The sequence below is a fragment of the Prionailurus viverrinus genome, chromosome E1, assembly GCF_022837055.1.
Source record: "Prionailurus viverrinus isolate Anna chromosome E1, UM_Priviv_1.0, whole genome shotgun sequence".
Taxonomy (NCBI): Eukaryota; Metazoa; Chordata; class Mammalia; order Carnivora; family Felidae; genus Prionailurus; species Prionailurus viverrinus.
In genome coordinates, this window is record NC_062574.1 from 31,089,211 (window position 1) to 31,114,573 (window position 25,363).

The 25,363-nt window shown below is 35.5% G+C and overlaps 1 protein-coding gene across 9 annotated transcripts in view; it reads right to left on the reverse strand.

Annotated features, from left to right (window-relative positions):
• Nucleotides 1-25,363, reverse strand: part of STXBP4 (syntaxin binding protein 4) — a 182,102-nt gene that overhangs the window by 109,784 nt on the left and 46,955 nt on the right. For all 9 annotated transcript variants that reach the window (XR_007146874.1, XR_007146877.1, XR_007146875.1 and 6 more), the window contains 3 exons: nucleotides 23,189-23,280; nucleotides 11,027-11,116; nucleotides 6,566-6,631 (listed from right to left, as the gene is read on the reverse strand). Coding sequence is in view for 6 of the 9 variants with exons in the window: in XM_047832841.1 (XP_047688797.1) it covers nucleotides 6,566-6,631; nucleotides 11,027-11,116; nucleotides 23,189-23,280 (248 nt within the window). In the remaining 3 variants the exon portion in view is untranslated. The remainder of the gene's footprint in view (nucleotides 1-6,565; nucleotides 6,632-11,026; nucleotides 11,117-23,188; nucleotides 23,281-25,363) is intronic.

Genomic DNA, 25,363 nt, shown 5'->3' on the forward strand with positions numbered 1-25,363 from the left:
TTGTTGCTGAAGTCCTGCAAATTCTCAATCTCTCTCATATAGAAACACACATATACATGCACACACATGTGTATAGATGTATATGCATAAAACACATATACACACACATCACTTTTTTTCCTTAACCTTCTGAGGGTAAGTTACATACATCATGGCTCTTTACCCCTAAAAACTTCAGTATTTCGTAAGTATAAGTATATTCTCATATAACCATAGTTTAGTTGTCAAATTTAGGAAATTTAACAATGATCCAATACTTTTATCTAATCCACCATTTGTACTCCAAGGTTGTCAACTGACCCAATAACATCCTTTAGAACATTTTCCCCACTCCAGTGCATGATCCAGTCTACTATGGTCAGGTCTTGTATTTATTCTCCCTGTCTTTAGGCTCTTTTAATCTGGGATCTTTTACTGCTTTTCTTTCTTCTTTTTTTTAATGACATTGATATTTTTGAAGAATACGGCCATTCTGTCTTTCTCTTGTGCTCCTTCTCTCTCTTTCACACACACACTTAAAAAAAATAAAACTATTCTTGATTTTGAGTTTGTCTAATGCTTTCTCATAGCTAGACTCAGGTTACATGTTCTCTGCTGGAGGACTACATAGGTGATGTGTCCTTTTCAAGGTTTCACATTTGGAGTCACATTCTCCATCTGTTCTTCTTCTTTGGTGCTATCAATTTTTAGCACCGGGCAAGGTGTTGTCTTATTTCACTACTGTATAATTATTATTTTCCCCTAGCAATTAATAAGCAGTTTATAGAGAGCTACTTTAAAATCATGTAAATATGTAAATACTCTGCTCTTCATCAAGATTTCCCCCTAGATTTAGCATCTGATGACTCCAGCCTGATTCAGTCTATACTAAAACAGATGCAAAATGCTGATTTCCCAAATCTGGCAGCCTCTGCAGTTACGTCAGCACTCAACAGTCTATAATGAGCAAGAGCTCCCCTTTCTCCCCATTAATTAACTAATCTATTTACTAACGGTATGGACTTAAGGATTACTTTTTTCAATGGTCTGCAACTCATTACTGTATTTAATTATTTTGGTACTCAAGTTCTTCCAGATTTAGCCAGCAGGAGCCCTTTTCAAGCTTATTGCTTATGACATGACCCCATCATTTGGAGCACTTCCTTATTTTCTGGTAAAATGAGATGTTCTAAGTTCATCTTGTATTTACCCTCCCTCCAATGCTTAAATCAGTCATTTCTCCAAGGAGACTGGGTTCCTTTAGTAGTTAATGATATCTGGGCATTTACATATGCTATGTGTTCACTGCTGTTAGAGTGTCTGCTTCTTGGTTCTTACAACTGACAGAGTCAGGGAATGATTATATATATATATATATATATATATATATATAATATGCGTAAAAATATATATGTGCACATATACATATAGATATTAAAAATTTTTTTTATATCTATTTATTTTTGAGAGACAGAGAGACAAAGCGTGAGCTGGGGAGGGGCAGAGAGAAAGGGAGACACAGAATCTAAAGCAGGCTTCAGGCTCCAAGCTGTCAGCACATAGCCCGATGTGGGGCTCGAACTCACAGACCTCAATTTCATGACCTGAGTCTAAGTCGGACGCTTAACCGATTGAGCCACCCAGGCACCCTGACATACAGCTATTTTAGAAATGATACATTCACAATACCTCCAATTCCAGTCCATCTCACAGGATTCTTTTGTGACTTTACTCTATTTTGTATGTCTGTGCATTTTCATTGAGATTCTGGCTCTCAACGACAATCAACACATTTGCTAACATCCATAATACATCTAAAATGGTTTCAGACTTGCTTTGCCTGCACCACTAAAACAACAATAAAACTAAACAACAACAACAACAAAATACTAAAAAAAGGTTCAGGATTTGTCTGCAATTCTTTTCCAACTCAGTCCCAACCTGTCAAAGTCTGAACACAAATACTGTGTTCACAAGTTACTTGAATTGGTTTTCCTTTAGCATGAGGATGGTATTCATTTGAAATACAAACAGATTCATTTATTTCAGTTGGCTTGTAGCTTTAGGTTCATTTTCCCTTCCTTATCTTTATTGATTTCTTTGTACATGTGTTGAATGTGTAGAATATTAACATGCACCCAAAAGTAAAAATTACATAAAAAGTAATTCTCAGAGAGGTGTCTCTCCATCCTGTATCTTTTCCACCCTGTGTCCACCCACACCATAGATAACCAGTTTCATCACTGTGTCATCTTCCTTTGGTGTCTTTCATAAGAGATAAACAGATATATAACTGCTCTTGTTTATTAAACATTGCATATACGCTCTTTTGAACTCTGTTTTTTTTTCCTTGGTAATATCTCCTGGAAATCACTCCATATTACTCAAGAGGAATTAAGGTAAGTTTCCAATATTTTCTAATTACAAGCAAGACTGCAATACTGTGCATATATATTTTAATACTACTAGAGGCATATTTTCAGGGTAAATTCCCAGACATGAGATTGTCAGGTCAAAGGGTAAATGATATATTGATTTGTTAGAACGGCCAAATCCTCCTTCATAGGGGCACCATTCTGCATGCCAGATAAGAATGACTGTTTCAAAACATCCTCACCAACAGAGTACCATCAAGCTTTTGAATTTTTGCTCATCTGATGGGTGAGAAATGGTATTGGCATAGTTTTTCTAAAAAAAAAAAAAAAAAAAAAAAAAAGCTTTGTTGAGGCAGAATTCTTCTATAGTAAATTTCAATATAGTAAAATTTACTAATTTTAGGTATACAGTTTGTTAACTTTGTTTAACCCAAGGTTATAAAAGTTCCTTCTAGGATTTAATTGTTTTAGTTCTTATGTTTATATCTATAATAATTCAGTTAGTTTTTTAGTATGACATGGGGTAGGGGTGGAGATTCATTTTTTTTCCTCATACAAGTATTTCCTTAATCTATCCCCATGTATTGTAATGAGCATCTTTCCCCCAGGTGAATTGTCCGTGAACCTTTCCGAATACCAAATGATTCTAAGTGTGGGTCAATTTCTACCAGTGTCACATTATGTTAGCTCCAGGCTTATAGCCAGGAGGAGAAGTTTGTCTGATTATGTACACTCTTCCAATTCCTTTGGTAGTTACTTATTTTTTGATGTCAGGTTTTAAAGCTTTTTTCTGTTGGAAGATGTCTTCAGCCAGTTTTTATACTCTATCATTACTAGAAGCTGGAAGTCCTATCTGAGTGTAGACTTAATTGGTATTTCTCTTATTATGAGAAAGCTTATCTTTTCCTATAATTAAGGGACATTTTCATGTTTTTTGGGTGAACTATCTGTTCATGTCTTTGCCAATTTTTCTACATCATTTTTGCTTCTCAACTGTTACAACTTTTATCTGGTTATTACTTGTGTACATGAATACAATTGAGTATTGCATTTTGATTTTATATCTTGCTAGCTTGTGAATTTTTCATTGAATGAATGTTATCATTGATTGTCAATGGTATTCTGGATAACTATTATATCATCTGTAAGCAAATGGTTTTACTTATTTCTTTTCTAATTCACATACCCCTAGCTGTTTTTCTAGTCTAAATGCATTTTCTTTTTTGTGTGTGCTGTTTCTATCAGGTTTAGGCACTGATGTTTTACTAATTTCAAAAGAAGAACTTGGAAATTTTCTTTCATTTTTTTAATCCTCTGAAGCCACTTATGTAGTTTTGGGATTGCCAAAGTTTGGTTAAATTCCCCTGTAAAACATCTGGCCTGGTCCTTTTCTAGAGGGTAGTTTCTTGATAACTCTGCTTCTTTTATGTAAATTGATCTGTTAAGCTTTCTATCTCTACTGAGGTCAGTTTTGACAAACTATATTTTCCTAAGAAAATCTTTTAAAAGAGCTTTTAAAACATCATTAACATGATCCCATTCATGTTAATTGAAATAACTATGATGGTCTCAACTCAGTCATATTTTGTTGAAATTATTGTGTACATATATTATATTTACTGTGTTTATTTTGTGTGTTTCTTTTGCTTTTTTTTTTCCTTTAAATTACTTTTGGTATTTTGTAAGGTGTGTATTTTCATTCCATAGGTTACCTTTGTTTATTACTTTTTATAGTGCCTGAAATCTCCTCTATTTTTACCTAATGTTTTACTATCTGACATCAGCCTTACTTACACAACAGAGTGGTTGTATTCTATTTTCCTTTTTTCCCCCTGCTTTATCCTCTCATTTTTTAAATAAATTGCATCTTCTGATTTTTTTGTCAGACATGTGACCTCAGTCTCATTTTTGTCTCAGCAATAGAATATCTGTGAAATGCTCATTCTTTGGGAAACTCTGGACAAAGTTATTCCAGTAATTTTTTGGCTGGATGAAATTCATCCTCTCCTAGATTCCTCAGGAATACTACGTATGTGCAGCATTCTCTGAATACTGGCACATTCCAAACTATTTTTCCAGGGCCTTGGTATCTGAAAGTCAGCTTGGCTGTATACATTTTGGTTTACATTTTCTTTCCTTTAGTTTCTTGAAAATGGTGCTCTACTTGGCCTTACTTTGTTGTGCTGAGAAGGCTGATGCTGGTCAAATTCTATTGTCTTTGTAAGTTATTTGATCTTTTCACTTGGAGGCATGGTGCATTTTCCTATCTTTAAAGCCTAATACGTTTACTGGATATGTCATAGAGTTGATCTTTCGAGGTCAGATTTCCCTAGTACCCAATGAGAGATTCAGGTCTTCTTTTATTCTGGGAAGTTTTCTTGGATTATAGTTCTAAATATTAGTGTTGTTCAGTTGTTTTATTTCTTCAAGAAACTCTTTTACATCCTTTCACTATCGTTGTCCTGGTTATGGCATTTTTTTTTCCAATGCTTTTTTATCTGTCTGTATTTATAAACTTAGTTTTCATTTCTGATATACTTTTGTCTTTTCCTATTTCTTTCCTAAGTTTTACCAACTCTCCTTTTACTTCTTCCTCCCTTTTTTTTAAAATCAATTTCTATTCTTAGTTTTTTAAAAAATTTCTGATTTAAAGTGTTTTTTTGTAGTGGCAAATGCTTTGTTTAAGGATATTTGAGTTTGGAGTGTCATATTAGTTTTCTTCAGCTTTGTGGTCAAATTGTTTTGGAGAGTTTTTATCAGAAGGAAAACTTTAATTCATATTGTCTGATTTTTTACAGTAGTTTTGTAATAATGGGGACAGATTTAATTTTTTTTTTCCTATTCCTTTTTCTTTCACAGAAAGAGTTCTTAGTTCAACAGCACACTCTCCTGTGCAGTTCTTTATGGATCATGATTGTCATGGTGGAGGTAGATGGAAAGGACTGGTATGTATTGTTTCTCTTTCATTTCTGCATAATCTTTAATTTTCTCCTCTTATTTCCTTATTGCCTAGTCTCCAAGGGATACCATCTTGTTTCTGTTCACTTGGTTATTCCCCAGAGACAATGATTTTCCAATGTTGCCACTTCTGGTTACACACTTCCTCAAGTCCTGGGAACCACCAACTACTATTCTGTGCTTAGAGTCTGGCATTCATTATTGCATTTTCTTTGTGGAGGTGATTTTATTTGAACTTTGTCTAATTGTTCTGTTTTTCCTAGTTATTTTCCAGAGTCATTGAAGGCTTACCACCCCTGTTCTTTGTATTCTAGGTTTCAGCCGCAGGCAAGCTGCAGGAGTTTGAAATTTTTTTATTCTATTTATATATATTTTCAAAGATGTGATGTTTTATGTCACAGTCATATTGAAGGTATGGGTTCTATGTGATTTTATTAGCTTTCTTTGTCGATTTTATGTTTTCTGGGGGGATGAAGTCAGGGAAATTCAAAATCAGTTGATTGTCAGTGATCTCTAGAAATGTTCTTTTATCTTTCTACTCTTAACAATATTTATTTCTATGTCTATTTCATGATAATGCCACTGTATCTGTTCTGTTGCAAGCTGCCTAAAATTTTGTGAAGAACAATGCAGAGTAAAAATAAATTTTTACTTTTTAGTACTAAAAACTAAAAATAGGGGCACCTGGGTGGCTCAGTTGGTTAAGCATCCAACTCTTGATACTGGCTCATGTCATGATCTCCTGGTTCATGAGACTGAGCCCCATTTTGGGCTCTGGGCTAACAGTGCATCCAGTTGATATTCTCTCTCTTTCTCACTGCCCCTTCCTTGCTTGCATGTGTACGCACTCTCTCTCTCTTTCAAAATAAATAAATATACATTAAAAAAAATGAAAGTAAAAAATCCTCTGCCTTGGAGGTTTCTTTTCTTCTTTTGTTTTTTTCTTTAATACAATTAAGTATGAGAAACAGAAGAAAAGAAAAAGGGAAAATAAAAGGGTAAAACAATAGAATAGCAATGAGATTGGCCATTTCAGTCCATGGTTATCTGGTTTTGAAAGCAATTTCTTTGAGCAACAGTAGCAGGACTTCACAGAAACAGCCTCTGAAAGTGATTGCCATTAAGATTTATGCTATTTTATACTATGTTACTCACATCTGTAAGCTCCAGGATATTACACAGCATCATTGCTATATACCTCATATGTTTATGCACTTACACATAAAACACACATATGTAATATATGCACTTACTTGTTTCACATTCTGGAGTTCTTCTGTCAACTGTTTCTTTTGCCTTTCTGATTCAAATAGTTTTTCCTATATTTAAAAACCACTGAATTAATAACATGTTATGAAGTACCAATGAGTATCATTCTTAGGGCTTTATTTCAACATTTATAAATTCTCCAAACATCCAATCGCTACAATCTGAAAGTAGTTCTCAGTCAGTTTTCTAGCTTTACACATACCATTCAAAAGTAATTAGTTATTTACAGTACAACTGTGATATAAATGCATTTCCTGTTAACTGTAAATAGCCATTTTGTACACTCTCCACTTCTGAGCTCCAAAATAAATCCATCAGGATGAAAATGTGTAAATACTAACAAAATTTGGAAAAGAGCGATCATTACCCAGGTGCTTCCAAACTGAAGAGCATTACTGTTACATCTTAGAGGTAAAGGTCTCTTACCACACGAGAGGACATAAGAAATTGGATTGACTATTCTTTTCCTGATTTAGCTTGTACTTGGAAGATTATCCACAAAAATGAAGATACGGCTACCATAACCAAACTACAAAATAATAGTTACTAATGTAGAATATGCATGCAAATTAAATACTATCATCTTTTAACATTAACTTAAGCACATACTCTAAAACATTCAGTGTTTTAAAAATATATCATAAATAAATCCACATTTTATTGATCAAATCAAAAATACTCAGAGTAATTTAAGGACCATTTTACTATAAACTTGGGCAGAGGAACTGCTTGAAGATTAAGTTGAGTGGTAAATATTCATGGCAACATTGCAATGTTTATAAGAAGCATTCTGCTTCCTGGTATATTTCAGCTCATTCTTATCTAACAGATGAAATGAGGGTGTATGAAGATGAATATCATATAGCAATCTAATGAATCTGCCACAGGCCGGGAGCCAGGAAACTGCTGGCTCTCATGCTTTGATGCTCTAGCAACTCACCTTCACTCTGTGTCCTACTTTTTTTGCATCTGTAAATGGAAAATACATCTATTTTCATTCAGCTTTGCAAACCAGTAGCAATCTAAACTTTGTAGGGAGATGGCTTCAAGTTAAATAAAGAACACAGCACTTTTAAAAATCATTCTTGTACAATAAAGAAAAAAGTAGCCACTGGCATCAACTTATCTTGGTTTCATTTTTATTTGTATTGTACCTCAAGTCAGAGATGAAGGATAGAGATGTCACAGGATAACGGCAAGTGACTAGAGAGCACCTACACATTCTGTGAACTGCATTTAACAACCTCTGTCATTTGTGTGTGTGTGTGTATAACACAAGTAAAAATACTCAAGGTACAAATGTTATCTCAATGAAGTATTTATTGCTTTGTACACTCTATATGGCCAAACAAGTGGTTCTCAGCCACTAGGTTTCCAGGTAAAGTAAATTATAAAATACAGAATATGCTTTATCTGAGATTTCAGGTCCTATCACATTAGGGTATGTTCAGTTACGTTTTACAGACATTAAACGTGAATCCTGATTTATTGAATAGCTATTTAGGGAAGCCCTGCTTAAACATTATCTAAATACACTTTTAAATTAAAATTCTAATAATTAATACTGATATTCAAATAAAAACTGAAATATATCACTAAACAATGATAAATATTAAGAAAATGAAAAAAGACTTGAGAGCCTCTCAAAATTCTAATGAACCATAAGATTAAATGGCTTACAGAGAGATAAATTATGTAAGATGCTATTTTACCAAGATAACCATTGTTGGAGATGTTTTCAAAGAGAATATGAGGAAATATTGTCAATTTATTCTTAAAGCTAAATTTGTATTTTTTCATTTTGTGACTCTTAACTGTTTACCAACAAATGAAGAAGTGGTTTCAAAGTTGTAAAAAGTCTATAAATATTCCTTTAGTAATGGAATGTTCATACACACTTGGAAGGAACATGAATTGGTAAAATCTTTTGAAGGGTAATTTGGTAGCATGCATAAAATTTTATGTGACATATCCTTTTTTTTTTTTTTATTTATTATTATTTTTTTTTTATTTTTTATTTTATTTTATTTTTTTATTTTTTTTGGGACAGAGAGAGACAGAGCATGAACGGGGGAGGGGCAGAGAGAGAGGGAGACACAGAATCGGAAACAGGCTCCAGGCTCCGAGCCATCAGCCCAGAGCCTGACGCGGGGCTCGAACTCCCGGACTGCGAGATCGTGACCTGGCTGAAGTCGGACGCTTAACCGACTGCGCCACCCAGGCGCCCCGTGACATATCCTTTGATAAAGCAATCTGACTTTCAGAAATATTCAATTTGTATTTTTAAAATTGTAGAAATTACTCAAAGATACAACTACAAAGCTATTTATGAAGGAATTATTTTTAATTTATTTTAAGTTTATTTATTTATTTATTTTTTTAATGTTTTTATTTATTTTTGAGAAAGAGAGAGAGAGAGAATGAGCAGGGGAGGGGCAGAGAGAGGGAGACACAGAATCTGAAGCAGGCTCCAGGCTCTGAGCTGTCAGGACAGAGCCTGACGTGGGGCTCGAACTCATGGACGGTGAGATCATGACCTGAGCTGAAGTCGGACGCTCAACCGACTGAGTCACCCAGGCGCCCCAAGTTTATTTATTTATTTTTGAGAGAGAAAGAGACAGAGTGTGAGTGGGGGAGAGGCAGAGACAGAGAGAGAGAGAGAGAGAGAGAGAGAGAGCGAGCAGACACAGAATCTGAAACAGACTCCAGGCTCTGAGCTGTCAGCACAGAGCCTGACACGGGGCTCAAACTCTGAATGGCGAGATCATGACCTGAGTGGAAGTTGGACACTAAACCAACTGAGCCACCCAGGCACCCCTGAAGGAATTCTTTTTAATAGTGGAAAACTGGAAACAGCTTAAATATTCATCTATAAGGAACTGGCTAGAAAACTTAGGACAGAACCATTTGATGGCAGAAGAGCCATTGCGGAGAATTTGGCAGATATGCACATATTAACTTGAAAAGTAGCCTAAAATATAAGGCTAACAGGGGTGCCGGGGTGGCTCAGTGCCGGGGTGGCTCAAGCATTTGACTCTTGATTTCAGCTACTTGATTGCACAATTTGTGGGTTGGAGCCCTGTGTTGGGCTCTGTGCTGACAGCATGGAGCCTGCTTGGGATTCTCTCTCTCCCTCTCCCTCTCCCTCTCTGCCCCTCTCCTGCTCATGCTCTCTTTCAAATTAAATAAATCGACTTAAAAAAAAGAAGATATAAGGCTAACAAAGAGAGGGGAAAAAAAGAAAGCAAGCTGTAAAAAAGTGTGCAGTGTGTGAAGAAATTGTTAAAGTTAAAACACACATATACATTTATTTTTATAAATATAATTGGCTGTACAGAAAAAGGCTCTCAGGATGCCTGTGTGGCTTAGTTGGTTAAGCACCTGACTTCAGCTCAGGTCATGATCTCACGGTTTGTAAGTTCGAGCCCCGTGTCGGGCTCTGTGCTGACAGCGCAGAGCCTGAAGCCTGCTTCAGATTCAGTGTCTCCCTCTCTCTCTGCCCCTACTCTGCTCATGCTCGCTCTGTCTCTGTCTGTCTCTCTCTCTCAAAAATAAACAAACATTTAAAAAAATTAAAAAAAAAAAGAAAAAGTCTCTAAAAGGATAAACAAGGTATGTTTAACAATGGCTTCCTCTAGAAGTTGGAGTTTAAATACTAAGGTAGGAAAGAAATTTCTTCCTTTTTTAAGGTGGGTGTAAAGATTTCAGTTTAATAAAAATTAAATAAACATAGATTTTTACTTATTTCAGAAAATAAAGTAAAATAATTGAAAAAAACATATTCCTATGGTGAATTAATCATGAATCAAGTAGTTATAGGGCTTTTCTTAAAGACTTGGAAAATATAATGTATTTCTGTAAAAATTAGGATATAATTTAATATTCTACTAAAAACAAAATGAAAATATGTAAAATGAATCAAAATCTTAAAGTATATTTGGGCACACTGTATGTCTATTCTTCTCTTAATCATATTGCTTTAATTCCAAATCATGTTACCAAAACAAGAGGTCTCTGAAGCATGTATTTTCCATGGGAAAAAAGTATTTCCAATGAACATCTAAGGGATCCAAAATTGTCATGGCTTGCTTTTTTGACTCATCTAATCTTTGTTGGCTTCTCATCCTTGCCACCAATATGAGAATAAAAAGGGGCAGAAGTAGCCAGATCAGAAGGTATGAGCAAAAACCAGTCTACCCTGAATCTTATATGGACATGGTAAAATATAAATAAGTATGTGAACCAAAAAGTTGACTCTTTAAAGGCCTATTGACTAAATAAGTGATCTATTTTGTGATATTAACAGTTTTTGCAATATTAATTTTATTTATAATATTACAAGCATTAATAGCATACATTTGATAATTTACTTACAATAAATATAATAATTTTCTTCCTTTTCTTTTTTTCTAAGCAAAATGTAAGGAGGCAAAATTGGAGATTACCTTGAGTGTATTCACTTCCTCCAAGGCATCATTTCTTTCACGCTTAAGCCTTTCCATTTCATCTGCCTCTAAGGAATCACAGGGAAGAAGCTGTCAACATTAAAATACAAGAAAAAAGTTATGCATTAAATGCTAATTATGAGAACTAGCATGAAAATCCTTTTTGACGAGTGTTAAGCTTTTGCATTTTAATAACAAAATTTGGTTTCTTTGGAGTCATTTGATTAGATGAAAGAGAATATTAAAGCAACCTGGGGAAACTTGATTTAAGCTTAACTTCACATTGTTGTTATTTATAACAGAATCTAGATGATTATTACATATACATATCCTGTTGTCCTCTTTATGATTGTTTCAACAATATAATTTCCCTTAAAAGTCCAAATTCTAAGACTATGTTTATAATGTCAAAAAGACGTTGAGTTATCGACATAAACTCTTCCCCAAAGACATCCATGCCAAGTACATGGTATGTAAGGTTAACAAAAGGCTGGACATTATCAACCAAGATGGTTTATGTAAACCCAGTAAAGTTCATTAATCGATGATATGTCTTGTTTTAACTAAATAAAATGCAATATTAACAGCCAAGCAGCTTAAAAAGATCCCTGCACAGAAATTGTGGATTGAAAGTAATATTAATAATTCATGCACAAGTGAATAACAACAACAACAAAATACCAGAGATGACAATTTCTCTTCTCTTACTGCTAGCATGATCTCTTTGACAGTTAATTACAAGGTAAAAAACAATGACAATCTAATCAGAGATAAAAATCCAAGTCTAATTACAGCCATCTTGTATGTATAAATTATAACAGAATAAAAAAAGTATAGAAAATATAATTTAAAGGACTATGTGGAAAAAATGATTGCTCTTATAAGAATGGGCTTAAGGTAGGGCCTTTCAGAGAGGAGAGGTAAATACAAAAGATCATAAAAATAATTAATAATGTCACCATTTATTATGAACTTACTGTGTGCAGATACATTCCTAAGGACTATATATATATATTCAAAGTTATATCCTTCCTATAACCTTGTCTCCATTTAACTGAGGAGGAAACGGGCCCGAAAGGTAAGCAGCTTGCTTAAACTTTCACAGCTAATAATGGCCACCTCATGATTCTCATAGAGATCTGACTTTAGTCATCAGTCTGTGATTTTTACTAACTGCCTAACAGAAATCATGGTGGAATGGATATAAGAAATTCAGGTTTAATTTTAAATGATAGAATAACTGAAGTAGGAGTCATCCCTCAATTTTAGGGAGAAACATTTTCCTAAACAAACATCCTAAGCATTTCCTAAACATTTTGTCCTGACAATTACCTTTAGGTATGTATGGCCATTTGTTTTCATCATCTCATATCCTTCATCTGTCTCTGTTATTCTACTCTTTTGTGAGTACTCAACACACACTCAAAGAATTCATTCTTATACTATTTAGAATAGTTTTTGATACATATTCAAATGTAACAATATTTCTCAAAGCTCATTCCAAAGGATATTAACTAGTTTTGTACAAAAGCAAAACTGAGTGGTGGTGATCCCTGTGGCCAGGTAAATTGGAGAAATGTAGGATTTAGAAAAAATGAACTTTCCCGCAGAGCTTCCAACATCCTTAATACTCTAATGAGCATTTTGAATATCCCAAAAGGAAATAAAATTTAATAACTTGTTGCATTTCCTCAAGTTATTTGACCATATCCCCAACCACCACACCTTTATTTATTTTGGGACATCTCAGTGGACTAATGCCTGCAAAAGCACAAAGTGTTCTGGGAAACACTGCTACTCAACATTCAGATAAGCCTATTATGTCTTGCATGTTATCTAAAACATGAAATACACAGAATTCAAAAGCTTAAATAAGAATCTAGATAACACAACTATATCAATTTATTAAGAGAAATTATAGGTTGGCGTTTTAGGGATACGATTATAAACTTGTGAGCTTAAAACATGGAGGCAAATCATGAATAAAAGAGCCCATGGTACCATTTTAGGAGGTAAAATGCTATCCCGAATAGTCATAGAACAAACCATGACTCAAAAACAAAAAAACAAACAAATGTGCTATAATCCTATTGCTATTTTAGGCTAAGCAGTGAAAACCTACAGCCAGAGAATTGGCCATAGATGTTACCTGTGAATTCTTTGAAAAACCTCTTCATGCTCAGTCATGCGTTAAGAGTTTGAGTATCTTCAACTGAGCAAGCAACAGATGAAATGAATTGTTTCTATTTAACTTCAAATGATTTCAGACAGATAACTGTTTTCTTCCTTTTTTTTTTTTTAATGTTCACTTATTTTTGAGAAAGAGAGAGAATGAGTGGGGAAGAGGCAGAGAGAGAGGGAGACACAGAGTTTGAAGCAGACTCCAGGATCTGAGTTGTCAGCACAGAGCCGGATGTGAGGCTCGAACTCATGAACTACGAGATCATGACCTGAGTGGAAGTCCGACGCTTAACCAACTGAGCCCCCCAGGCGCCCCAAGACAGAGAACTGTTTTCTAACCTGCTTCCAATTCTTGGGCTTTATCCTTCCCTTCCTCCATTCCTTTCCTGTCTGGCTCTCACAGTATCATTTGTGATCCTCAGGCTGTCCCCCTCTGAAACACCTGGTAGATAACACCATAAATCATTTCCACTCTATTCTGGATAGCCACTATTCCATTCCAACACTCAATTCATCTTCAACAGAACAATGTCTGCTTCAGGTCAATTTTATTGATAAAGCCTTCCACTAGAAACCAAGTCAATTACCTCCTTTCCTTAAATTTCTGTATATTTCCCTATTTCCTCCTTCCTTTCTCTTACTCCTTTACTTCTTTTTTTTTTTTAATGTTTTATTTTTATTTTTGAGAGCGAGTGAAAGCAAAGGAGGGGCAGAGACAACGGGAGACAGAGGATTTGAAGTGGGCTCTATCTACACTGACAGCAGAGAGCATGATGCTGGGTCTGAACTCATAAACCTTGAGATCATGACCTGAGCTGCAGTGGGACACTTAACTGACTGAGCCACCCAGGCGCCCCACTCCTTTACTTCTAATAATCTGGTTTACATATCTTTCTTCCCATCCGTACATTTTGAAAATAATTTATGTTCCATGTCACCAATAAACCTAGTATTTGACAAAATAAATGCACTCCCCCATCAACTTTCTTAACCTCCTTTCTTTCATGTAACATTGCTTAAGCCATTTGTCCTTGACACTTTCTCTTCCCTATGTTTTTGATTTCCCACTATCTCACCTGCCCTTCAGAATATTTAGGCTGCTTCTAATAATTTCATTCTACTCCTTAAGTGGGAGTGGAGGAGGTTCCGCAAAGTTTGTCCCTTTCTCCCTTTCTCGCTCTCCCTGAGTGAACACTTCAACTATCACCCTCCAAATCCCTCTCTGTGTCTAGTTCCTTATTTCCAGTGGCCTTTCGGTCACTTACACCTGTCAGCATATTGAACTTACTCTCTAAAATCCAACTATCATCTTCTCCACTGTTCTCATTTCCCTATTTCTGTCAATAGCACCACCCTACTATTATTCATCATCCTAATCAAAACTCTGCAGTTAGCTTTAATTCATTCTTCCTTATTTCTTACACTCAAATGCAAGTCTTAATGATGATATACTTGTTGTTGGTAAATTATCATATATCTGTCTCTCCATTCTTCCCATTTTCCTCACCTTCATTGTTTAGTTCTTAATATTCTATATTTGGACTCTTTCCTTTGTGCCCTATCTAGGCTACCTATGACCAGTTTCATTACCTTCCAAGATAACCAACACTACTATAAGATTATTATTTCTAAACTATCAATTTTGATTGTGTCACTATTCTCCCTAATGGCTCCTCACTGACTACGAGTAAGGTACAAACTTCTAAGTATAATATTTACATTTTTAGGCCTAACTTCATTCACTGATCTGCATGTACCTGCCTATCTTTTTAAAAAAGTAGATTACTCTAGGGGCACCTGGATGGCTTAGTCGGTTAAGCATCTGACTCTTGATTTTGACTCAGGCCATGATCTCACATTTTTGCGAGTTCGAGCCCCACATCAGGCTCTGTCCTGACCCTGCTGGGCCTGCTTGGGATTCTCTCTCTCTCTCTCTGCCCCTCCCCAGCTTGCACACTTTTCTCTCAAAAATAAAAAACTTCCAAAAAAAAAAAAAAAAGGTATATTACTCTGTTTACCATCACATTATGGATATATTTTTATTCATGCTAATTCTCTTATCACTTTCTGTTCACCTCTTAAGTAGATAAAACCCTACATATCATTTAAAACTCACTCAAAAGTCAACTCTGTTAGGAATCTTCTCTGAATATTCTAGACTCTATCATAACTATGGTCTTATAGTGCTAGAGCTTGTTTAAAATCTGGGGCGCCTGGGTGGCGCAGTCGGTTAAGCGTCCGACTTCAGCCAGGTCACGATCTCGCAGTCCGGGAGTTCGAGCCCCGCATCAGGCTCTGGGCTGATGGCTCAGAGCCTGGAGCCTGTTTCCGATTCTGTGTCTCCCTCTCTCTCTGCCCCTCCCCCGTTCATGCTCTGTCTCTCTCTGTCCCCAAAATAAATAAAAAAAAAAAAAAAAACGTTGAAAAAAATCTATTTATGTACATGACTTTCCTTGCGCAATACTTTAAATTCCTTGAGGGACAGGCTTAAGTTTATTTATTTTAATAACGTGCTGGAGCAGCTAACACAATGCCATCCACACTATAGTTATTCAATATATATTTAATGTTTTGCAGATGAAATGTAATGAAGTGGCTATAAAGTACATACTGTCACACATAGTGAGACATACCTTTTATATCATGACCTCACTATAAGTGAAACATTACTCACTCTTATATAAATTTACAATTGTATTTCCAATTGTATTCTCTCACCTGTTTAAATAGGGGTGCAATGCACTAAATGGATTTAGTAAGAAACCAAATTGTAAAAAGTCTTCATTAGGGAACATATAGTATTCTGTATGTGTGTGGTAAACCCATCATATTATGATAGACCATAGTCTGCTGTTGCTAAGGTTAGAGTTCTGTTAAATTGAGGCTCTAACCTTGCTTTTCTGTGTGTAACCTTATGCCAGCAGCAGGTGTTATCACTGTGTGAATTTTTTAACATAGCAATGATGATTAGAATCACAGTAAGACAATTACATTTTTAGTTCTAAAGGCCATATATTTCCAAAATTGTTAAGTTTTTTGTCAACTAAATGAAAGTAGGACTGACTTACACTGACTTAACAATTCTTCCTTCTTGAAGCATAGCATCTCAAGAAATCTTACCAGATGCAGATGAAACAATGAGCAAAAGAAGCTCGTTACAAAAGAGTACATATTGTGTGATTCTATTTATGATGAATTTCATCAACAGGCAAAAGCAATCTATGCTGTTATAAGTCGGAATAGTGGTTCTGTTGTAAAGGTGGGAGTGATGGTCAACTGAGACAAAGTTGGTACATTGGAGCCTTTGAGTGGTGATTACACACAAGATAGTAACAGAAATTCATCAGGTTGTACACTTGAGGTTTTTGTTCTTTACAGGGTGTTCATAATGTTGCAGCAAAAATATTTCTGAAAAGATAAATTAAGGAAAAGACAAACCAGAAGGAAAAAAAAAAAAAGGAAACACAAGTTAAAAAAAACCCAACCATCTCTAACAGACGGATTACAAAATCTGACTCTGTTGTTTGTGACAAAATGGTTGAGGGGGTAACCATAGTGGAATTTCCCCACCTTCACAGACTGTCACTATCCTCAACCACAGATCAACTGATACTTCAGGTGCAGCACTACAGTGTTTGTTTGTTTTTTTTAATGAAACAAAAATTTTGGGAATAATACTACAAAATAATAAGATACTTTTATTTGTTTCTGAAGAGCTACTTGGCAAGCAGTGATTTTTATAGTATTTTTAAAACCATGGTATGTGACCCATTAGTGAGTTTTAAGTTCAAATATTAATGAAATAGAACTGAACATTAAATAAGAATGCAATAATGTAGAAAAAGTAAGTAATGCTTTGAGACTTTTGTTTCAGTTATATATGTGAGTGTGGTGAAGTAAAAGGTATTCTTATTATGGATTCAAGTGAAAAATAAAAAAGCCAACATTTTATGGGGATATCTGCTACATGCTGACAAGCACAACACAACAAAGGAGATCTTATAAATTGATATAATGACAATTGCACAACATTTTGATCTGAAGTTGCAAACAGGAAATTACTAGCATGCAGAAGACCTTGCACAATTACCATCAGCACCTTGCTTTTGTCATCAAAGTATCACACACTGAATACACTCTTATCTGCCCTAAAATCATATTGGCTAGAAAGGAAGTAAATTACTAATGTGGAGAGCCAGTATTTCTCTGCAGCTGCTAAGCAAGCTTTGCACGCTCACTGAAAGTACTGTGAATTCTCCGCTTCTCTTCTGTTGTAAGCTACCCGACCACCTTTGCCTTTCCTCACCAATAGTGGGGACAGTAGCTTTGAGAACTGTTTGGCAGAAAGAAAACAATGCGTGGTTGTCAATAGTAGGTAGGAAAATACATAACACCTGAAACGATCGAAAAAAAAAAAAACAGTGCTCTTACAGTCTCAGCTTTCCTACTTTAAATGCTACCGAATCAGTTCTGATAAATCAGTGCCTCAACTCCAGGAGACTGGGTAATTTCCTGAAAGTTTCCAAACAACTAGATCATGGGAACTCTCGTTCTCTGTGTTAGGAACTCTGTTATTCAGTGTTATAACTCGGTGTTATTGCTGTTGTGACTGCAAAGTGGTATAGCCACTTCGGAAGACGATTTGATGGTTTCTTATAAAACCAAACATCTTCTTAACATATGATCCAGCAATTGTACTCCTTGGTAATTACCCAAAGGAGCTGAAAACTTATGTTCACACAAAAACCTGCAAATGGATGTTTACAGTAGCTTTATTCACAATTGCCAAAACTTGGAAGCAACCAACATATCCTTCAAAAGGTAAATAAGCTTCAAAATGGGTAAATAAGCTATAGTACATTCAGATAATGGAATGTTAATCAGCACTAAAAAGACATGAAAATATATGAAGGAACCATAGATGCATATTACTAAGTGAAAGAAGCCAATCTTAAAAGGCTGCATACTGTATGATTCCAACTATATGACATTATAGAAAGAGCAAAACTATGAAGACAGTAAGAGGATCAGTGATGGCAAAGGGTGAGGGGAGGGGCTGTGGAGAGATGAATAGGCAGAGCACATTGGTAAAAATCAGAGCAGTAAAAACACTCTGTATGATACCATAATGATGGATACATGCCATTATACATTTGTCCAAACTCACACAGACTATCCAGGTCCCAGAGTGAACCATAATGTAAACTATAAACTTTAGGAGATTATGATGTGTCTATGTAGGTTCACCAATTATAACGAATGTACCACTCTGGTGGGGATGGTGATAATGCTAGAGGCTATGCATGAATTGAGGCAGAAGGCATGTGGGAAATCTCTGAACCTACCCCCTCAATTTTGCAGTGAATCTAAAACTGCTCTAAAGAAATGAAGTCTTAAAAACAAAAACAGAACATCATTTATTATAATGGCAAAAAAGTGAAAGGTAACTAGAAATAAATCTAACAAAATATTAATAAAGCTTGTATTGGAAAAAATGTATCCAATTATTATTTGCCATTCAAGAAGATATAAATAAGAAGTCAAAACATGCTCATAGCTAGGAAGACTGAAATTTATAAAGAGGTTGATTCTTCCCAAAATAAACTAGAAATTTGAGACAGTAAGATTTTTGCTAGAACTTATTTGGAAATGATAAGAAAAAAGATTAGCCAAATCAACATTTAATAAGAAAAACAAAGTGGGAGGTTATGTTATCAGGTATCAATACTTAAGAAGCAAAGTACACCAGCACTGAAGAATCCAAAAATGCCCATGCATGACACAGCTGGACTACAAATAATCCATCCACTGAAGTAAGAATTTGTATTTTTTTTTTTAAATTTTTTTTTTCAACATTTATTTATTTTTGGGACAGAGAGAGACAGAGCATGAACGGGGGAGGGGCAGAGAGAGAGGGAGGCACAGAATCGGAAACAGGCTCCAGGCTCTGAGCCATCAGCCCAGAGCCTGACGCAGGGCTCGAACTCACGGGCCGCGAGATCGTGACCTGGCTGAAGTCGGACGCTTAACCGACTGCGCCACCCAGGCGCCCCAGAATTTGTATTTTAAACAGTACCTTTATAAAAATAATTGATCAAAATTGATATATTTATATTTTTTGATTGTGTACCAATAAGTATAATTATTACTCAATTCAGAAGAAAATTTTAATGTCACAGCTTATGAAGATATTGAATTAAAACATACATTTTAATTATCTAAAATTTTTGCAATAAAATGATCAGATGATCACTGACAGATATTTAAGCATACTGTATTCTTTTATTTTTTAATTTTTTTAATGTTTATTTACTTTTGAGAGAAAGAGACAGAGGCGTGAATGGGGGAGGAGCAGAGAGAGGACACAGAATCCAAAGCAGGCTCCGGGCTCTGAGCTGTCAGCACAGAGTCTGGTGGGGGGCTCAAACTCACGGACTCTGAGATGGTGACCTAAGCTGAAGTAGGATGCCCAACCCTGGGAGGATGAGCCACCCAAGCGCCCCTAGGCATACTGTATTCTTGAAATTATAATATATCAAGGTAATATTCTAGGGTAATATAGAATAAAAACAAGAGCAGAGAAAAAGGAAAGATGATAAATTTCTTTTTTTTTTTTTAATTTTTAATGTTTATTTTTGAGAGAGAAAGAGACAGAGTGTGAGCTGGGGAGGGGCAGAGAGAGAGGGAGACACAGAATCCGAAGCAGGTTCCAGGCTCCGAGCTGTCAGCACACAGCCCAACGTGGGGCTCGAACTCACAAACCGCAAGATCATGACCTGAGCTGATGTCAGACACTTAACCAACTGAGCCCCCAGGCACCTCTATAAATTTCTGACAATAAGAATAAGAAAATATTTTTAAGAAAAAAATTTTTTAATTTTCAAAATTTTATTTTGAGAGAGAGAGAGAGAGAGAGAGAGAGAGAGAGAGAGAGGTGGAGAGAGAGGGAGAGAATCCCAAGCAGGTTCTGTGCTGTCAGCACAGAGCCCTACATGGGGCTCAATCCCACAAACCATGAGATCATGACCTGAGCTGAAATCAAGAGTCAGATGCTTAACCAATGAGTCACCCAGGTGCCCCTCAAAAGAAATATTTCATAAAATTGACTATATGCTCGATATATATCCAAAAGATTAATACCATAGAGAATTTATTACTAATTTCTGTTGTATATATGACCAAAGAATTAATAACACAGAGAAAGTGTTTCTAAAGTCAGTGAAGTACACTAGAAATCAGCAACTGAAAGGGAACTATAGAATTAGAAACTGTCTAATACAGTTCAAAATAAGCAACCACAATGGGAATATTATACACTGAAAGATAATTAAAATATGATCTATAGAAACTGGAGGGTGTGAAGATTTTGTAAAAATTGTATAGTACATCTATGAGATAAAGAGCAGTACTGTTAAAATATATTAAAAATAAAATTCTGAGTTATTTTTTAACAAATTTTAGTATCCTGATGAAAGGAAAAATTTTCTAGGAAGATGTCCATTAACAGAATTATTCAAGAAAAGGACAAAAACTTGAATAAAATAACCTTAGAAGACATTAAAAAATAGGACATGCTTTCTCTACCAACAATGGCCCAGGTTCATCTGGCATATGAAACATTTTCAAACCTTAAAGGAACAGATACAGCTTCTATTATTTAAACAGCTATAAATAGGGGCGCCTGGGTGGCGCAGTCGGTTAAGCATCCGACTTCAGCCAGGTCACGATCTCGCGGTCCGAGAGTTCGAGCCCCGCGTCAGGCTCTGGGCTGATGGCTCAGAGCCTGGAGCCTGTTTCCGATTCTGTGCCTCCCTCTCTCTCTGCCCCTCCCCCGTTCATGCTCTGTCTCTCTCTGTCGCAAAAATAAATAAACGTTGAAAAAAAAAAAATTTAAACAGCTATAAATAAATAAATAAAAATTTTCAAAAGGGGCGCCTGTGTGGCTTAGTCAGTTGAGTTTTCAACTCTTGATATCAGCGCAGGTCATGATCCCAGGTTTGTGGGATCAAGCCCCGTGTTGGGCTCTGTGCTGAGCATGAAGCCCGCTTAAGACTGTCTCTCTCTCCCCCCTCAGGCTCTCTCCTCTCTCCTTAATTTATAAATTTAAAATAATTTGTAAATAAGCAGATATAAAAATATTATAACTCTTATTTATTAAATAAAATAGTGCTAGCTTCTTTCTAAGAATTAAAAATGTAGAATGGCTCAAATATCATGAAAATTTATTTCTAGCTCACTTTTGCAGCTCCAGTTCCAACAAGAATTGGAAAAAAGTAAAATTTTGTGGAAGAAACAAAAATGTAATTAATTTAGAATGCCCTACTTAGAAAACCCAAGACAAATGAAAAACAACTAGAATAAGAGAGTTCAATAAAGTGGCATCACACAAAATAACCATTCCAAAATTAATACCTTGGGGCATTTGCTGTCTCAGTCGTTGAAGCATGTGACTCATGATCTTGGGGTTGTGAGTTCAAGCTCCAAGTTGGGTGTAGAGGTACTTTAAAAAGAAAATCTTTAAAAAAATAACTACTATCTTTATTACCAATTAGAAAATATTTCTAATTTTCTAATAGCCATTTCTAATAGCAACAAAAGCTAGAGCATACCTCTTCAGATGTAATAAGAAATATTCAAGACACATATGAAGCAAGACATAATTTTCTCTTTCCAAAATATCAACAAAGACCTAAATGAATAGAGAGGTAAACTACATTCAGCTCTCCCAAACCACTCTCTAAATCCAATGCAATTCCAATTTTAAAAAGTCCCAATTCAATTTTCACTACCACGGCAAAAATGATTCCAAAGATCATCTAGAAGATCAAAACCAAGAAGTTAAAAAAGTATGTATTAAGGACTTAGCCTACCAGATAACAATGAACCTAGAAATATCTAGAAATATACAGCTAGAATAATTAAAATAATAATGTATTGGCTGAAAGAAATCGATCATTGGAACAGAGTAGTGGGTCTAGACACAGATCTGTGTATCTAGATAGAGAGTCAGTATAGGATAAAGTCTGTATTTCAAATTAGTGACAAGGGCAGCTAGGTGGCTCAGTCGGTTAACCATCTCACTCTGATTTCGGCTCAGGTCATGATCTGGTGGTTTGTGAGTTCAAGCCCCGCATCGACAGCTGACATCTGACAGCTCAGAGTCTGGAGCCTGCTTCGGATTCTGTGTCTCCCTCTCTCTCTGCCCTTCCCCTGCTCACACTCTGTCTCTCTATCTCTCAAAAATAAATAAACATCAAAAAAAATTTTTTTAAAAATTAGCAAAATTGGACGGTTATCAAATAAATGACGGTGGAAAATGGGCAAGTGGTTATCCATTTGGGGCCCTAACTCATGCATAGACAAGCATAGATTTTGAGTGAATTAAATGTATAAATTGGAAAGATCTTCCTGAAAAACACAGTAACACAAAAACTCCGTAATAAAAAGGACTGAAAAATTTGATAATACAAATGTCAAAATTCAGTAGAACAAATGGCTTGTGAAGTTAATAGCCTTCACAATTCCACTTTTTCGAAAGCACAAAAACAGGCAAAAGAGTTACCCTGACTGGAGGTGCGTGGGGAAGAAAAGAAGTAACAGGAAAGGAACCTGGGGGTGGGAGAGCATCAGGGTCCTAGTAATGTATTTCCTTAATGTTGTGTTTCTTGATCTGGACGCTGACACATGAATATGGTTCAGACTGTAAAATTTCAGAGGATATACACTTATGAGTACTTTTCCTGTGGCAAATTTAGGGAGTACCATAAGGAAATAATGAAGAGAGGAGGGATGGGAGAGATCGACATGAAATTTTTCCTTGTGATGTTACATTAATCTATGTTTTATCTGTTTATGAAGAAGCATATACTAGTTGCATAATTTTTTTAAAGTGAAAAATGATAAAGGCTACATATAAGACATACAACATTCAAGACTTATGATCCAAGTACAATCAAGACAATTCTATAGGGCACACTCTACCTGTGAATCTAGTATGTTGGAAATTTCGCATTCACCAACATTTACTTCATCCAACTGCAAGGAAAACAAGTTTCTGGCAACCTGGACAAAATCTGAAATGGAACACATTTTAGTAGGAACACAACATTTCACCTCATCTAAATACATCTTTACCTTTTTTTAAATGAAGTTGAAGCTATGCATTAAAACTAACGTTTCAAATTTAATTTACTTCAATGAATTACCTTAAAGTGGTATTAACTGAAGTGACAAATATAAGCTCAAATAAAAAGTAAGTAAGAGATAAACCAGTTTTAACTTACTTGAGTTAAATCTGCTGAGGTAACTAAATCAGTTAAGTAACAATAAAGCACATACATATCGTAGGTACATCTATTTTCTCCAACTCTTACTACGAGCAAGAACTTCCTCTGAAATATACGACAATATTGTGACTTGTAGCTTTTTTAGCTGGAACCGGAGGTTTAACAAAAATAATAATAGCAGCAGCTAATGTTCACGGAACAGCCTTCTTGTGCTAGGCACAGTGCTTTGCTATTTCATCCTCCCATTGAGGATGGGTAGGTTCTCATCCTCTTTGTTCTACACACTGCGGCTAAGAGAAGTTAACTGCCAAACTTCCCAAGGCTGCTTGGCAAATAAGTAGCAGAGCAGGACTCAAATGAAGGTCGAACTCCAAGCCTGATGCTGGCTAGCAAACTGTAAGCTTCTTCAGACATGAGTGTGACCCATCCATCCTCAGATTTTTGAATTTTAGCTATTATATTTTTAATTTCCAAGGATCCTTTTCGTATTCTCTGATTGTTCCTAGTCTATAATATCTTACTCTTTATATCACGGATGCCTTATCTTTGTTTACCTTTTCAGAGATGTTCATTATGGTTTGTCTGAAGTTCTCTCCCACTCTTGCATTATTCCTCATTTTTCAGGGTTCCTGTTTTTCTCTTTGTCAGACAGTTTGGGGCTCTTATATTTTGTCAGAGAATTTCTGCAAGTGTCTGGTGACCCTTGGCTATGAGTGCATATTTAAGAAGAATCACCACCAAAACACGCATTGGAAATCCTGTGTGCATAACTTGCCTTGTCAACTGGCTGGTTTCCCTACAGAGCAATCAGGTGGCCAACTGACACCTTGGGTCTTGCCTATAAACATGGCTGCAAAATTCACCAAGCAATCTGGGTGTGTGTTGTGAGTGATAACTCAACATACACTCCTCCAAATTCCCTGACCGCTGGCAGCTATAGGTTCAGAATCTCTCTGGTTTAATTTCCCAAGAGGATATACTTCTTTTCCTCAGCAGGTATAAGGCAGTGCTAAATCCTGGGTTGCTTGAGAGGAGGCAGGTAATAGCATAAATACTCCTTGCACAGATTTCTAACAATCCTATTTGAAATGCCCTGCCTATACCTACCCTTCAGAAATACCTGATACTTTTAATTCCTAATTCTTTTCAGTGATAAATCAGCTTGTTCTCCATTGTGGTTCCCCCATCTCTTCAGACACATGGGCTTTGTTGCCTCTATTTACTAATTCATTTAGTTTCTTCATCCATGTTCCGTCCTTATATATTGTGGTTTTAGTTATACATGCAATTTCTTTTTTGTTCTCTTCATTATTTGGGGGTGATTTTCAAAAGGAGAGGAAAGGAAACATTTTTTTTTATCACTTTGAAACCAAAAAGTGAATTCTTTTTTAGTAATACAGATGCTTTAAAAATGATACAATATTTCATCTACTGTATAAGAAAAAAATTAAATACTGAATGCTGTCAAGGATACAAAAAACTGTTAATTCAACAAATTCATATGTAAAATATCTCTTGAAAACAACTTATCAATACCTATCAGAAGTATAAACCACTTGTGGGAATTTATCTAAGCAGGAAAAAAACTATGATGTTAAATATAGAATTACCTATAATACCAGCTACTGAGAGACTATTAAAATCCCAGAAGTGGAAAGGCTTAATATTATAGTACATCAACTAAGTATGTCAATATCATGCTAATTTTATAAGAATAATTATACAGTACCATAAAAATATTTATTCTGTCTTATTAGCTGGAAAAAAGTATGGAAATTCATAGTAGTGGAGTTAGTTAGGACTTCTATAATTCACATTATTTCTTTTGTTATTACTAAAGCAATGTTTACACAATAAGTAAAAAATAAAA